The sequence below is a fragment of the Falco naumanni genome, chromosome 5 (genome assembly GCF_017639655.2).
Source record: "Falco naumanni isolate bFalNau1 chromosome 5, bFalNau1.pat, whole genome shotgun sequence".
In the NCBI taxonomy this organism is placed as follows: domain Eukaryota; kingdom Metazoa; phylum Chordata; class Aves; order Falconiformes; family Falconidae; genus Falco; species Falco naumanni.
Window position 1 is genome coordinate 92,277,235 of NC_054058.1, and position 15,564 is coordinate 92,292,798.

The window sequence follows — 15,564 nt, forward strand, 5'->3', positions numbered from 1 at the left end:
GTCTTCCTCTTCCTCCAAGATGCTCCTATCCATCACTATCTTATTAGGCATAGTTAGTTTTTTAGGAAATAAGCTTTTTATTTTTTTAACATAACATTTTTCAGGGATCTAGTTCCTTTGGTGAAATTAAAGGAGATGCAGTTAACCATTGCATTTTCTTCTTTCTGATGGTGGCAGTCTTTGTTAATCTTTCTTTAGAAATTGAAAAGTATTTCTTTTCCCAAGATGTAAAATACTGTATGGTGCCCCACCTGCAGACATATAGAGAGGGAAGGGGCTCCTCAGTGATATCTAAGAATCAGAACTGTTGCAAAGGGAAGTATTTCATATTAGCAAGTTGATGGCATTCTCTAAAGTCTCCACTGAATACTCGGGCTGAACAGTTGAAGTGGGCTCCTCAGTTCCTGCTTACGTCACTGCCCAGGCAGAACACCCAGCAGACCCACTCTTTCAAGGACCTGAGTACCTGCACTTCTCACTGAAGTCAGTGGGAGCTTTTATAAAGAAAACTAGTAAATGGTTGACTAAAAAATTTCAGATCTACCTAAGGCAGGTACCGTCCAATGACACAGACTGTAAAATCTAAGCACAGTAAGGATTGCATGGAGAAAATACTTTCTATGCAATCTTTTCCTGCCCTAACAGCCACACTGAAGGTCTGCTCCACAGACAATACAGTGGGAGATGTGAGCAAGTACCCTGAGATATGGCTATAGTGGTTCATAAGAAAAGCCTGTTCATATATCCCCTTGCATGCCGAATTGATCCACATTCTAGCTTGGATTAGTCTTGCTACAACAAGAAAACATATTTTCTGAGGACTACCTGAGATTATTCAGGCAAATGGGACGCTAATTTGGTCACAACAGAAATATATGTGCATGAATTAAGGAAAGGTCAGTTTTTTCTGACCCATTTAAATCGTATGAAAGACAAAAACTGAATGGTAAAGGTGACAACAGGCCATCTTTATTCTGATTTTCAAGCCATCTCAAAACAAGATTGCTGTAAGCTATGCTAACTGCTATGGAGGAGTCATCGCTGCACAGGAATACCCCAACTGGCACTCTTACTGTAGAGTATAGGAAATAATGCAGATAAGCAGAATACTATGTAAAACTCTAAAATGGGGAATTTTTAACTGACCTCAAGGCACTTGCATTTTGAGGATGCACATGAAAGTTTTCTGATGTTAACTCTACAAAATTCTATTTATCTGGTACTGAAGAGAAACTTGGATGGCATTAAAAGGCAAAAAGAAACCAGACAAAAACATTCCGGAGAAAAGAAAAAATTAGGTTACTTACAGCATCCACTCTATTCTGTCTCCACAGACGGGGAACATCAAACACTTGCATGAACATCCCTTTCAAGTTAGCTATGACTACAGCTGCCAACACAGACTGTGAAGAAAAATGATGAAAAAATGTTATTTAGAAGCAAAGATACATACTAAGACAGTGCTCAGCATTATAGACAATAAACCAGAGCCTCTTCTGGTAGCGGTCACCATGTTTAAACAGGGCTATTAATCCTGCTCATCAAACCTGAGCCTTTGAATCTGATCAGTGCTGGTGGCTATGCTGCAGAGGACAAGTACCGTACCTTTTGTAAGGGCTCTAGCAATTTCCCCAGGGCAACAATGGAAATCAAAACAATCCCAGCTGAGATTATACCAGCAACCTGCAAAGGACATAGAGTGTTTATAGGAAATGAACTTACTAAGACTCTATCTTACGTTTCTAGCATTACAGAGAAAAATGTACAAGTAGTTGCACATTACGTTTCTTTAGGAACAAGAAGACCTGCCAAAATGCCATTGTGTTTAGGTGTACCTAGGCAATCATTATACACTTCAGCTAACACAGAGGAAATTCAATTAAGCAGGTAGTGTAAACAACCGCACTCAAGGTAGTAGCTCTTGGAGGGGTTACATTGCATAGACAGATGAAAGGAGTAGTCTGGGTGTCAGCCAGAAAAGGGGCTGCTGGATTACCCATAGTTCTCCACTGTTAAAAAATGCAAAGCTGTAGTACTGTAAAATAGAATAGTTTACTCAACATAAGAAAGATGGCACACGGGCAGATGATGAATGGAAAATGGCAGGGCTGCCCAGGCCAGCACGTGGGAGCTTAAATATCTCATAGGCAGCTGCAAGAGGATTTCCTCCCTCGTCCTGAATTCCTACTGTGACAAACTCAGTCCCTTCATTGGGAATAAAATTCTGGGAAATTATTATGCTTGAGGGATTTCTGACCCTCTAATGAAGCTCACGCTATGTAAAACTTGATTGCCCTCTCCTGGCAGAGCCGTAAAAATGATTCACTACCGCAGCAAAAACTGCTAACAAAGATACTTGTGGCTTTCCACATGCCAGCAACACAATCATTTTAGGACTGTTTTCATCCCTTGTGAAAGCTGTGCCTTATACAAGATTAAACTTACCCATGCATAGTACTAGTAAGAGGTCGTTACCTGAGTCTTTCCACCAGTACTTTCTTGGACTGCGGTCCGTGAAAGAGCAGTAGTTGCAACAAAACAAGAAAAGGCACCTGAAAAAATGTTGCTGAACCCAAAGGCAATAAATTCCTGAAAGATAATTGGATGATGCTGTAAATACAGATGCCTGAAGACGATTTGCAATGGATAATAACAATAGCTTCTACAGTAGTTTGTAAAGTAGGTAGCACAATAAAGTTGAGAAGAGTGTGGATTAGTAAGGGCTGTTAAAGGTTTACAAAAATTCCTCTTGTGTCAGTGTAACTAGCTGTGTTTGGAAACCAATACAATGAAGTCGATATACTCTCCCTGACATGGACACACTCATCTTAGTATAAAGACATTTAAAGCTTATTTCCATCAATGTTATCAAACCTAACATTTCTAACAATTACACTGGTATAATTGCATCGAGAAATGGGACTAGTATAAATTTAACTCCCAAGTATCATCAGCTAAACAATTTTAATCAGTGCAACAGTATGAGTTTAGACAAGCCTTTAATTAATGCAAAGCATTGTATTAGTAGAACTAATCAGGAACTTTGCAATAAAACACAGTTGCACTGAAAACTTTTAGTTTGTTGAGCCAGAAGTTTCTCACTCTAAACATCCCAATGAACTCATGCTGAGTCCCAGGCAGCGTTCTCATAGATTTGCCCCAGGGTCACAGATGCTGGCACCTACTGATGCTGGTTGTTCTGCTCAAGTGACAAGGACCCTGGGAGCTTTATGTCCTGGGATTTGGGCCATTCCTCTGCTGAGAAATGAGGCATTTTGGAGCTGCCTGCAACCCCATATAATTGACAGAAACATTGTTTTCACCAAGCCGACACAGGCACAAGAGATTTTCACTCGCTGCAAATTTTAAAAAATATCATTTAAGATTTGATTTTGACTGTCTCTCTTCTTTTCTCCAAAATGAAATTTCCTGTAAGCTTTTCATTAAGCTCCAACTACAAAAGCAGGGTTTTGAAGCCATGTTCTTTAACAGAACAGCCTAGATGATTCATGCCTATTCCTGTATAATAGCTGTGCTTTGCAAGAAAATGGTGGAAGTATAGTTCCTAGTGTTCTTAGGTCCTAATAATCTATGAATCTATGAAGACAAAATAAACACTTGCAAATAACAGCACTGACCTATCCTTCAAAATTATTTTACTACCTGCTTTTATGATGTTATTTTAACTTCTCCGGTTCAAGTAAACTATTTGCCCATCATTCAAGGCTACATTTAACCTTTGCTGTGTGTAAAATTCATAGCATATTATTGAAAGGAAGGCACTTGGCTTTTATAGACAGTATTTCTACTACTACAATATTTAATTAGTATCTCTGAAGCACATCAGTGCTGGCAGAACAGCATATTCAACAAAAGAACAGCATAAACAGCACTCCCAGGAATATGTATTCTTGATTCAGATTTATCAACCTGAAAGCCAATGCACTTTAGGCAACTTTTAAAGTGTTACCAGATATGAACTTTATGTATTGTGAAGTGACCAGCATGTTCAGAAGTATAATTTTGTTACATACTGCAAAACTGTTTCCGAAATCAAACTTTATGTAATCCATTAGTACTAAAGGACTCATTAAACAAAGTACTCAGCTTATCTATTTATTGTAGTGAGTGCATTTTCTTGTATGTTCAAAGGATAAAATTAAAAATTAGCATAGATGCAGGACAAGGAAACTTTCTGACATTTTTCTTCCACAGCTATATAACCCCTGGTAAGACACTGAACAACTGCAGGAATCCTCTAAGAGCTTGTGAATGCAGCATTCCAGCTACGTGCCTTTAGAAACCAATGCTTCAAACAATGCAGCCATTTGGTGCAGACAGTTATTCAAGTATGTTCATATACTGGTAGGCATTTACTTTTGTGAAACTGCAGGACTTAGCTATATAGTTACAGGTATATTTATATTGGTGTAACTGGTGTCATGCTGAGAATTACAATAATTTATTCTGTAGGAAAAAAATCATGCCTTAACTGAAAAGTTCAATTGTTACAAATCCTGCATGTAGACTAAGCCGAAATAAAGCTGTCCAGAGCAACTTCTTAACTTGACATTGCCTTCCCCCACCCTGGCAACACACCTCAAAACATGCCTTACAAGTGGAAATGGAAAGCAGGTTGCTAAAGCTGGCCATGTCAACTTGACATCACCAGAAAATTCCCCTATAGAGTGCTTAGCTTTAATTACTTCTTCAGAACTACTGCAGGCACTAAAGCCACACACAAGAATTAATTTGTATAAAAAGCCCATACTGAAGACAGAGCACATTTAGCTTATCTCTGTGTGGTAAATTTGTCAGGTAATATATGGCCATTTCAGCTAATTTTTTTTCAATAGTTGAAAGAATTAATCCTGTTATCTTCAGCCTTATTCTGAAAAATGTGTGTGAATGAGCTTTCTTTTATTTGGCTACATAAGTCAGCAGGAAAGAGAACTTAACATTCACCACGTTTATGAACTATTTTGGTTATACATACCTGGTTTCCATCAATAGCATAGTCATACTTGGTTGCATACACTTTCCCCACAGATACAGCAATAGCATAAGCAACAATAGCAATGGAAAAGGAGGCTGCCATCATCTGGGAAAAGAGGCTGACATCTGGAGGTTCGGGAGGCAAAAATCTAGCATTTAGAAAATAGATAGTGTTATCAACTTTGGTCAAACTCTGTTCTTACCAGAATTGTCAAGGAGTTTGAGGAGGTTGCTTATAATATGAAGTGTAATGTTTCAAGTTAATAAAAAGGTGGAAACAGCCCATTGACATACAGAACACGCTTATCTAGCTCACCATAGCCCAAATCCTGATGCTATTAGTCAGCAACAAAGCTCCCATTGTTCTCAGCATGACTGAGATTTGGCCTTATGATAGCAAAGTGAAAAAGTACATTTTTTGAAGCATTGAATAAAGGTTGTATTGAATAGTATGATGAATTACATAAATATGTTAATGACACTTCATACTACTGTTAACATACTTTTCAGAAGATCTCAAAAACATTTTATCCCCTACTGTGTTTCCACAAATTTTAATTAATCAAGCCCTGAATACCAAATGGAATGTGAAGGTTACTACTGTGAAGTGCTCTGAATCTTTAAGTGAAAGTCTCTGCCAGTGTAGTCCTCAACATCCTTGCTCCTCTGAGTATGGAAGTGATGAGATTGATTGGGATAACAGTAGTGCCATGAATATGAACCATAGTGGGATAACTCAGATACACAGAAATTAAATCTATGCAGAATTTCATTATTAAAAATACTTTTTTTTGTACATTTTCCTTAGTCATATATTCACTTCATGAGCATGAAGCAATTAATTCTCAGGTGAACTTCATGAATCAGGTAGATGTTTCTAATCCGATTTTACAGACGAAGGAAAACTGGGCAACATATTTAAGTGGCATAATTGACAGAGCCAGAAGTAAAACTCAGGAAATCTCCAGCTCTCATTTCTAAACTCAGGTTACAGCTCTTGATATCTCTTTTATGTCTTTTTCTCTTACCACAGTCATTTTTAGCCCATTAAAATAATACCTATTTCCCAGAAAACAAAGGCACTCACCCTCTTGGAATGCTCTTAACAATGCCTGCATTGTATTTTTTTTCCAAGTCAGCAGCATATGAAATGCCAGTGGCTACTATTGTCTGTAATAAAATAAAACAACAGCTTTAATACTTAAAAAGGGTTCTTGTCTTCCTGTAGCTAGCCACATTTATTTTATCTGTTATCAGTGTTTGTTATGCTCCTTTGCTTACCACAATAACTTCTATTGGTATAGGTATAGGTATCTTGTGTTTGAACCGATCGTTTATTTCTTTAACTACCATGCAGACAAAAATGGTGAGGAGTCCAGCAGTAAGATCTGCAATGTTGGTGGTACTGATTTTTTCAAATGTTTCAATAAGAGTCTGAAAAATAAAAATGACAACATAAAGCACATCCATGACCACCTGAAGGATGTAAAAATACTCATGAGAAGATCCAGATGCATGGGGTTGTGGAGGAGGCCAACTTATTGCTTTGTTCAGGCCTGAAGGAGCCAGAGGATAACATACTGTCCAGGTGCTACAGAATCAGTGAATGGATTTAATGGTGAATTTAACTGAAAAAGCCTAACTGCGAGAGCTGTCCACACAGGGGGCTCCTGCTTCCCAGCTTTTAGGAAATTAATACTAAGTAAGAAGAGCTAAACCCCTGCCTGTGTTTTACCTCTACCTGTTCTTTGAGCAAGGAAGAGAAGATCTATAGCTTCTTCCACCTTGTCTGAATAGCAATGGAGACCCCCATTTTTCTATATAAAAGACAGCTATAGCAGATTCATGGGCAAAACTTTGGTTCTGACATATACACTGCATGCCCAGTGTATATGGTCTGTGGATTTCTACTGTTGACATACAGAGACATACAGAGAACAAGTACGAACACATGGGTCCTGCCAGGCTGTGGAGAATCCTACACTTGAGAAAAGCAGTCACTAAACCTCACCTTACAGTACATTAACCCTCCCAGCAGAGTTCAGTCCCGGGCTGGAGGACTCTTACAACTGGGCTGCAATAGGCAGCTCCCTTCTCTACCCTTGCTATGCCCTTGCTTGGTCCTACTGTTTATTGCAAACAAGTGTAGAGAGGAAACATGAAGAGCTGATTATAGAAAAGCTACGAATACTCCTCTGCCCTCCTCCTAAGGATCAGGGTAATTCTCACTTGCCCCCGGTCTCCAAGAAAATTTAATTATTCCCTGCACAGTGAAGCAGCTTTAACGGAACGACCTGGTAGAAAAGGGCTTAGAAAAAACAGACTTTTTGCATCCTGGTTAACTCCCCGAATACTGAGCTATCAGTTTAAAGGTAAGGGGAGGGTTGCAGCAGCAGTACCACTTACTACCATACCGAAAAGACCCTGGTTTTGAAATAAAACATCTGAAAGTGCTTAATCAGCTATGTTTTCTAAGCTAAACAAGAAGCCTTCCTGAAACACTGAATCAGATGCCTTTCTTCAGGTGACAGAACCCTTTCCTTGCCTGTGGTACCGCTTACCTTGGATGCCATTCTTACTGACCATCTCTGGCACTGCCCTACTTCACAGGGGAACAGTAATTTCCTAACTTTGGGTTGTGGATTCTTCTAATGTTGGATGCTTAGTGTTGTAGTTTGTCAAACACCACTTCTGAAGCAAGTCCAAAACTTGTTGAAGCTGACACAGCAAGTCACAGGTTGAGCAGACCAGAAATCACAATTTCTTTGCTCTACGCACATCTGCAAGCACATTGACTTGGCTCGCCTGTAAGAACACAGAACCTTTGAGCTTTAACCTAAAAAGTCAGCATTCCATTCAGGCTCGCAGGAGTGGGAAGAACTATGTAATTCCTTTTCAAGAATACTTTCTACTAAATGTACCACCCTTCAGTAATCATAAAAAATAGAGACAGAAAAACCTGCTCGATTAATGAGTCCATCACCCTGCCAGGTCTGCTCTGAAGTCTATTAGACATTACTTTGTCTCATCTAATTTTCCATGTTCTGAGGGAAATAGTTTAACTCTGAAAAGGCCCATAACTTTTTTTTTCCCCCCAATAGTCCACCAAATATTTTTTTTTTAAATTTTGCCTTGCTGTTCGTAGTTATGTTCATCCTATTATTGCTAATCTAGATCTAGATATTTTTGCTAGTCTGGTCTCCTGAACTTACATGTAAAATCTTTAAATACACTTCTCTGTCTAGAACAGCCTCTTTTTTTAGAAATCTGTTATTCTAATGTGAAGTGTTATGGAAGATCTAAAATACTACAAACCTGAATAGTTTTGAACTAAGTCAGTGACAAAACTCTGAATAATTTTCTTGGGGATGTCAACTATTCCATAATATGAGACCTCTAGGAACTCAATGTATCTGTAATCCAGCCAAGACATTTCTCCGTGTGATCATTTTCTCTAAGATCAACAAACGGAGTTGTGACAGCAACGTTTAGCCTCACCTTAGCTAACCAGCAGGTGAGGTACCTGCTGTAGTTCATCATTCAAACGATGATATGAAAGCTTTTGATTTTAGTCAAACTGACTAACTTTTTCTGGTCTCTTCCCCAGTTATTTCATTACAAGCTTTGCACTTGTATCTATCTTAAGTTTTGTTATATAAAAAAGAAACCCAAACCCTAGCATTCAGCTTTCTAAAAAGTTGCAGTGTATGATCTGAGAAATATTCTTCCTGAAGCTTATTGATAGTTGGGAAGGAAAAAATCTTGCCTGGTGCGCTTAGTTAAATTTCTCTTTGGGAGAGGTTTGAATAAGATCATTTTCTCTAAGATCAACAAATGGAGTTGTGACAGCAACGTTTAGCCTTACCTTAGCTAACCAGCAGGTACCTGGCCAAGGGTGGGAATCCACATCCTTCTTTAGATACTCACAAATATGGCTACAGCTTGGAATGCAGAACAATGCCCTTTACCAGAATGACCTGCTGGTTTAAGAGTGAAGAGGCTTGGGACCAGTCAGCTCTGGCAGATGACTTGACAGTGTTAAAGAATTAATGAAACAACCTTCACAATAAGCCAGAAAGCAAGGCGTGGGACAGAAAAATAGTCTCCAGAAGTGACAACCTAAAGAAGAACTCTTTTGCTGGATAATTACATTTAAACTTTATGTGGAAAAGACTTCAAAATGGCAATTAGATTTTCTGTTTGGGGAACCCTGAAAGCAGCTATTTAGAGCCCCACAGATACAAATGAACAGCTGAAGATCTTTGTGAGAGTGAGAATGCCCTATACTTACCACCATATATATGAGCCATTCCTGTATGGCATGGAAGCAGAAGATAAACGATTATATAAAAATTTTGGCATAAGCCCAAAATGTATTAGAAGAGCATACTTACATATATTATGGAAAGGACACCATTATAGTTTTTAGTTGAAACATTGAGGACTATTTTCAATTGTGACACAAGCACTTGAAAAGCAGCTGCAGTTGTAAATCCCCCAACTAGTGGATCTGCAAGGTACCGCACAATGAAACCAATCTGAAGGACTCCAAATATTACCTGGAAAAATCACGAAGAATAACAGCTTGCTAAACAACAACAAGGTACATTTTTATTTCTTGATTTCTCATGCTTTGTTCTTTTCTCTTTGATACAGAGTCTTAGGACCATATTCCCCTATTGCAGCCTAGTGTAGCTTAATAGCATGCCATCCAAGGAAATAAAGGAGACCTGAAGAAATGTGTGGAAGGATGCTCCAGGATATGCACCATTAGCACTTAGTTTCATGCATGTCTCTTGGTCTGCAATCACAGGGCTCTTCTTCTGTTGTCTGTGCTCCCAGTCATGCAGCCACAGACTCTGCCCAGGAGAAGAAGAATAATCCCCCAAAAGCTCTTCAGAGTTTGAGATGTTTAATGTGTCATGACTTGGCAGTGTTAAGTTAGGGGTTGGACTCGATGATCTTAAAGGTCTTTTCCAACCTAAATGATTCTATGATTAATTTTTGTGTTTTGCTACAGGAAAATGTCTTACTGCCCTAGTAGGTATTTCCATTAAATGGTTTTCCCATTAAAATTCAAGCAGTATGAACCTTGTGTCTTCAAGCCAACTATTTTACCTGTAAAATTCCAACCAGAAATGTGAGTGTACTAGCAATCAGCACTCTCTGTGCATCTCTGGATTCAGTGTCTATCAGTGTCCCAGTACCATTAGTCCCTGTAGCATTACTGCCATCTATGAGAAAATTATCATCAGGGGCCATGCTCAATACAACAGATCCCACCATCAAACTGACTACAGGGAACGGACCTGTAATGACAAACAGAACACACTAAAGTTTAATATACCTTGAAAAGAAGCACTTATCAGACTAGACAAGCGAACTTTAAGTCAGAAAGTCCATATAATATTTTAACTGGGGTACATTAGTAGTATTAGGTGGCCAGGAGCCACAGGCACTGCAAATATGACACAAAGATACAATTTCTTCCTTAAATAACTTACATTGTAGATACAGGTGCAGTTTCATGCTTTGCTTAATCCAGTTTAGGGCTGTACCATGGCCAAAAGGGGCAACATGTTCCAACCATCGCCCTTATATCAGCACCACAACCAGACAAAACAGATCACTGATCCAGCTGAAACAACAGCTATTTAAATTTTTTTTTTTTTTTTTGGTCATGGTTAGTTTTCAGCTGATCCAGATTGCCACATAGCTACATGGTCAGGAATCTCACCGCCACGGTGGTGGCAGAAACATGCACCAAAGTGTAGGACCACATCTTTTGGCAGTAATGTAGTATTACATTGGCTAAAGATGACTGAAACTATACTTTGGGCAAGATACAGAGAGAAAGCGATGATTGTGTCAGCAACACACAATCTAAAAGTAATCATATTTGTTGCAGTTATTTACTAAAATTATGCAGAAAAGGAGAATGTCACAAAACATCTTAAAGAAGGATAAGCTAATTTTACAAATACCTTAGAGGACGCTTCATGATTAAGAGTATTGGAAAAAGCATAAAAAGGAGCATTTGATAACCTAGAAAGTAGGAATGTCAACATAAGTACAGGTGACAACTCAGACCTGGATAGCAAATGTGAGCTGATAGGTAGGGCAGGAAGAGGCTAAAAAAGTGGAGAAAACACACGGAAGTATTTGATGCAGCAGAGAAGAAAGTTGATGAAGGAGCCTATATCATGCCAAAGCTTTGGGAGGGGAAAACAATCTATTCTTAGTAGATATGAACAAGGAAAGACTGCGTTTTGTTAGAATGAAGAAAAAGAAACTTCAGTGATCAAGCTGTAATACTAATTCCAAATGTGAGAACTAACAGGAAATATATCCCATATTTTGAAGGAAGTATTCAGAAAGAATCAACAAGGTTTACCCATAGCCTTGATGTGAGGACCTAGAGCGAGGCTGGAGTAGACACACAGGTTCTGGGTCTCCGCGACAGGCAAGAAGATGATATTGTCCACAGTGATCAAAAAAGGGTGCAGCAAGGAAGGCTTGTAGAGAAGACTAAGAGAGCTGTTTTAGCCATCTTGAGCTTTAGCTGATAGACAAAATGTCTGTCCATACTGCCTACTGAGGCCTTGATCTTGTAATTTCTTGCACAGAGTGTAGCCAAAGACAAGATTTAAACTTCAGCACAAATGCAAGCAAAAAGCATGCAGGGACACAACTGAAGGTAGCTAGTATGCACAGTTGCCTGTACAGGGAAGAAATAAGCCTTAAGTCCCCCAAACCCACCAATACTAATATTCAGCAAAGCCAATTTGATTCAGAAAGTAGCTGTCTGGTATGAAAGATATCAATGTTCACAGCAAAGATTAACATTTTGTAATAGATAATTCACTGTAGCTTGAACACATGCAGTTACCAACTGAGATGTGCCTTGATGTTCCCAGGAAAAAGTATGTCAGGATGGGAAAAAAGGCAGAATAGAGACCATATCCAACAGGAACTGCAACCAGCAAAGCATATGCCAGACCTGAAATGATAGATCATCAAAATGTTAGATTCAAAATCTCTCAGCAAACTACTGTCTCGTCTAAAGTAGACTTTCAGAAAGATTTACTGCTTTTCTCTAGATACAATTTAGAATGCATTTTGTTTGTAAATCAGTAGCAGGCACATATGTGAGTATCATTGACTGTAAATGATCGTATATATGTGCCACAGTGTCAGTTGGATGAGTAAGTACTACAAGATGTTCCTGTATTTGTATAGGTAGCACAAAACATAGGTTCAAATGTGAAGTTTAAGTGCAAGTTGCAAGAGTGAATGGTCTGCCCATTGAGAGATAAGAGGGATAGGTCAAGTGTTCTAGTTACAGACAAATTTCAAGCACAGACTCTGAATTATTAAACTATAAATATGCTTCAGTATGTTCAGCCCTTCTAAAAATCAGGCCACTTTTTTTTTCAGTATAAACATAAAATTATAACAAAGCTTATAAACTTAAAATACCAAAAGTAAAACACACAAATTTGAGAGTTTTGATCCCTATCATCACCTTCCTTTGTATACCTGTGCAAGCTGTCAAATCCAACAAACAATGGGGAAAAAAAAAAGCTGCTTTCAGTATCATATCCCATTTAGCTCCCACTGCAAGGTGCAATACTATCCTTCAAAGGTACCGCAAAAACCTGTCAAAGTTCAAAACAACTGAAGTTCTGAATTCACTATTGTTACTGAGGACTGCAAGCAGCACACACAGATGCTGGGAATTGGGGACTTTAGGGACCTCAGGATCCCAGAAGCCTCTTTATTGGCAAACATTTTGGCCAATTTTCCCTATATCTCATGATTTAGCATTTCAGAATTATTATATTTTTTTAAAAAAATTACAGCTAGATTTAGATTTGCACTAACTTGGGGGGGTTATATTTTGGGGTTTTTTTTAAATACATGGGTGGGAGACCAAACAGTGTATTTCAGAAATCAGATTTAGAAGTAGAATCTAATTGTGAGAAAATTAGGCCCCACTGTAAAAAAAACAAAAAAGGGGGTTACAGTAAGGGTTATAACAGTTTTATATTATATATATATTTATATATATAACTTGTAACAGTTATAGCTGTTGTAAGACATATGAAAAGCCCATCTAGCCCAGCTCATCTTGAAAAGGCAGGGGGTGTCCTGTAACTGTGGCACTACCTTCAGGCAGAGATCTTCCAGCTCTGACACAGACTCTTCAGCACTGTGAACAAACCCTTAATCCTCAAGTCACCCTCTGCCTTTTGTTGTGTACAAACTTGTAGAAGTTTGTAATACCTTTTTTTTTTGCCAGTCTGTGCCTTCCTAGCATGCTCCGAGGGAACAGACAGTAGGGAATACTTGTGACTAATTGGGAATGCGTAAACTTCTTTCTTTGTTCCCAGTGTGAGTTTTTGCCCCCTTGTGCAAATAATTCCCATTGAGGGAAAATGTGGGGTTGACACTGCTAGCTTAACCTCCCCTAGTTCTGAAAAACTGTGAAAATAGCTTAAGAACACTATTGAGATGAAAGGAATGAATGTGCTGGATCACGTTAGGGTTACAGCTAGTGTTGTCTTTGACAGTGGACCTCATCAGCTGCCTCAGGCAGAATGGTTATGCCCTTTAAGTCTTCCTTAACGAGCTTATTTTAATTAATTTCTGATTATTTCTGCCACTTTTCTATTTGTTAATTTACAGAATGCTTTCCTAATAAATGGAATAAGGAAATACGGAAAACTTAATATTGCAAGCCATGTACTGTCAATATCCATCAAGTTTAAATTTTTTTTTAATGTAAATACACCACTGCCTCCTTGAAGGCTGTTGTCTGCGGATACCTGAACAACGTTATGGGCCAAATTTTAAAGGACAGTAGATATCAAGGTTGCATTAGTTTGGGGCAATAACGACGTTTTTATGGGCGGCTGCGGTAGAGCTGTAGGCTCAGATAACCAAGAAAGAGAAATAAGACCACATGACCTATCCATTTATCACAATGTAATAAAAAAATTCAAATATCAAAATGAATACTCTTGGAGTAAAAGGCTTGGGAGAAAAGTTAAAACACACATCTTGACAGCACGTGGAAGGAAATTTAAATCTTCTTGCCACACAGAGAAAGAAGGAATAAATTAAAACCATCAATTATTTATTGCAAGATAATACCTAATATCTAGTATTAAATAACAAGTCTCAGATTTGTAATTCCATCTGCATAACACGGCTGTGCTCAGCCAGCTCCCTTAGGGGAACGGGGGCCCCTAAGCGCCCGGCTTTACCTTGCAGGGTGGCCACCAGGCCGGTGCTGACCCCCGAGATGACATCGCTGACCAGCCACTCCTTCACCCGGTAGTTGGGCAGCCACTCCAGGACAGGCAGAAAGGACCTGGTGATCTGAAAGGCTCTTTTTCTCGAACACCTGCGAGAAAGCAAGTGATGCACGTACCCCGCGGGAAGGCGGCTGGGAAGGCCCCGACGGCCCCAGGCGGGCTGGGGGCTGGGGTGACGGGCATTGGGGCTGGGGTGACGGGCGTTTGGAGAGGCAGAGGTGGGACACGGTCCTCTGCCAGGCAGTGATGGGGCGCGGGCTGGTGCCAAAGGTGCCGTCCCCTGAAGGAAGCACCCTGGGGCCAGCCGCCACCACCGCTCCCACGCGAAGGGAAGGAAGGGCAGCCTGTCGACCGACGGGCGTTTCTGGGGCCACTTCATCCCTCAGCGGGCGGCCGCTCCCCGGCGCCGGCACCGCGCGTCCCCCCGCCCCCGCCCGCTCCCTCGCGGCCCCCCGCGCCCGGCGCGCCCCGCTGCCGGCGCCTGACGGGCCCCCGGGCGCTGCCACCCACCTGCAGGCCGCCTGCGCCCGCTCGCGGAGTGTGGGCGGCAGCGGCAGCCGCCGCTCGTTCTCCTCCTGGAAGCCCGCCTCGCTGTAGATGGGCCGCGCCACCACATAGTGGCTGAGCTCCGCCAGCGGCTCCTCCGCCCGCTCGCCCGCTGCCATGGCCCCGCCTGAGGCGGCGGGCAGGGAGCAGCGCCCGCGCCGGCACCCCCTGGCGGCCCGCCGCCCGCGCCGCCCGCTCCCCCGGCCGCCCGCCGCTCGGCAGCCCGGGCGCGGCGCGGCCCCGCGGCGCAGAGCTGTCCGCGTCCTGAAGCGGCGGCTCAGGCGCGGCCCCGGCCCCGGCCCCGGCCCCGGCCCCGGCCCCGGCCGCCCACGGCTCTACCTGCGCCCGCGCCCGCTCTCCGGCGTGCGGCAGGGCGAGCCGGCCCCGACGCAGCGGCATTTATTTATACGGCCGGCCGCGGACGGGCGCCTTATTTACGGGGAAACAGAGACCCGGCTCCGGGATGGCCCGGGCGACGCCTCCGTCCGCCCTCCCCCTCGGCCCCCAGTGGCCCCCTCGCAAGCCCTGCCCCGGGCTGGCGCTCCCCGGCGCGACCCTCCCAGCCCCGCGGCGGCCGCTGCGCACCCGTGCCCCGGCACCTCCCGTCCCCTCGGGGCGAGGGGCTGCATGTCAAAGCCGACCGCCCGTGGCAGGCCGCCGCGGGGGGGTGCTGCTCCCGGGTGCGGAGCGGGGCCGGCCGGCC

At 41.8% G+C, this 15,564-nt stretch overlaps 1 protein-coding gene across 3 annotated transcripts in view; it reads right to left on the reverse strand.

Annotated features, from left to right (window-relative positions):
• The window catches only part of SLC26A4 (solute carrier family 26 member 4), a 27,695-nt gene extending 12,369 nt beyond the window's left edge, over positions 1–15,326 (reverse strand). For 2 of the 3 annotated variants that reach the window (XM_040595098.1, XM_040595097.1), the window contains exons 1-11: positions 14,826–15,326; positions 14,265–14,404; positions 11,885–11,995; positions 10,114–10,304; positions 9,390–9,554; positions 6,277–6,429; positions 6,083–6,165; positions 4,997–5,144; positions 2,476–2,589; positions 1,606–1,683; positions 1,308–1,403 (exon numbers count right to left, since the gene is read on the reverse strand). In XM_040595098.1, the coding sequence (XP_040451032.1) occupies positions 1,308–1,403; positions 1,606–1,683; positions 2,476–2,589; positions 4,997–5,144; positions 6,083–6,165; positions 6,277–6,429; positions 9,390–9,554; positions 10,114–10,304; positions 11,885–11,995; positions 14,265–14,404; positions 14,826–14,980 (1,434 nt within the window). In that variant the 5' untranslated portion in view covers positions 14,981–15,326. The other variant, XM_040595100.1, reaches the window with a different exon arrangement.
• Between the last annotated feature and the right edge of the window lie 238 nt (positions 15,327–15,564).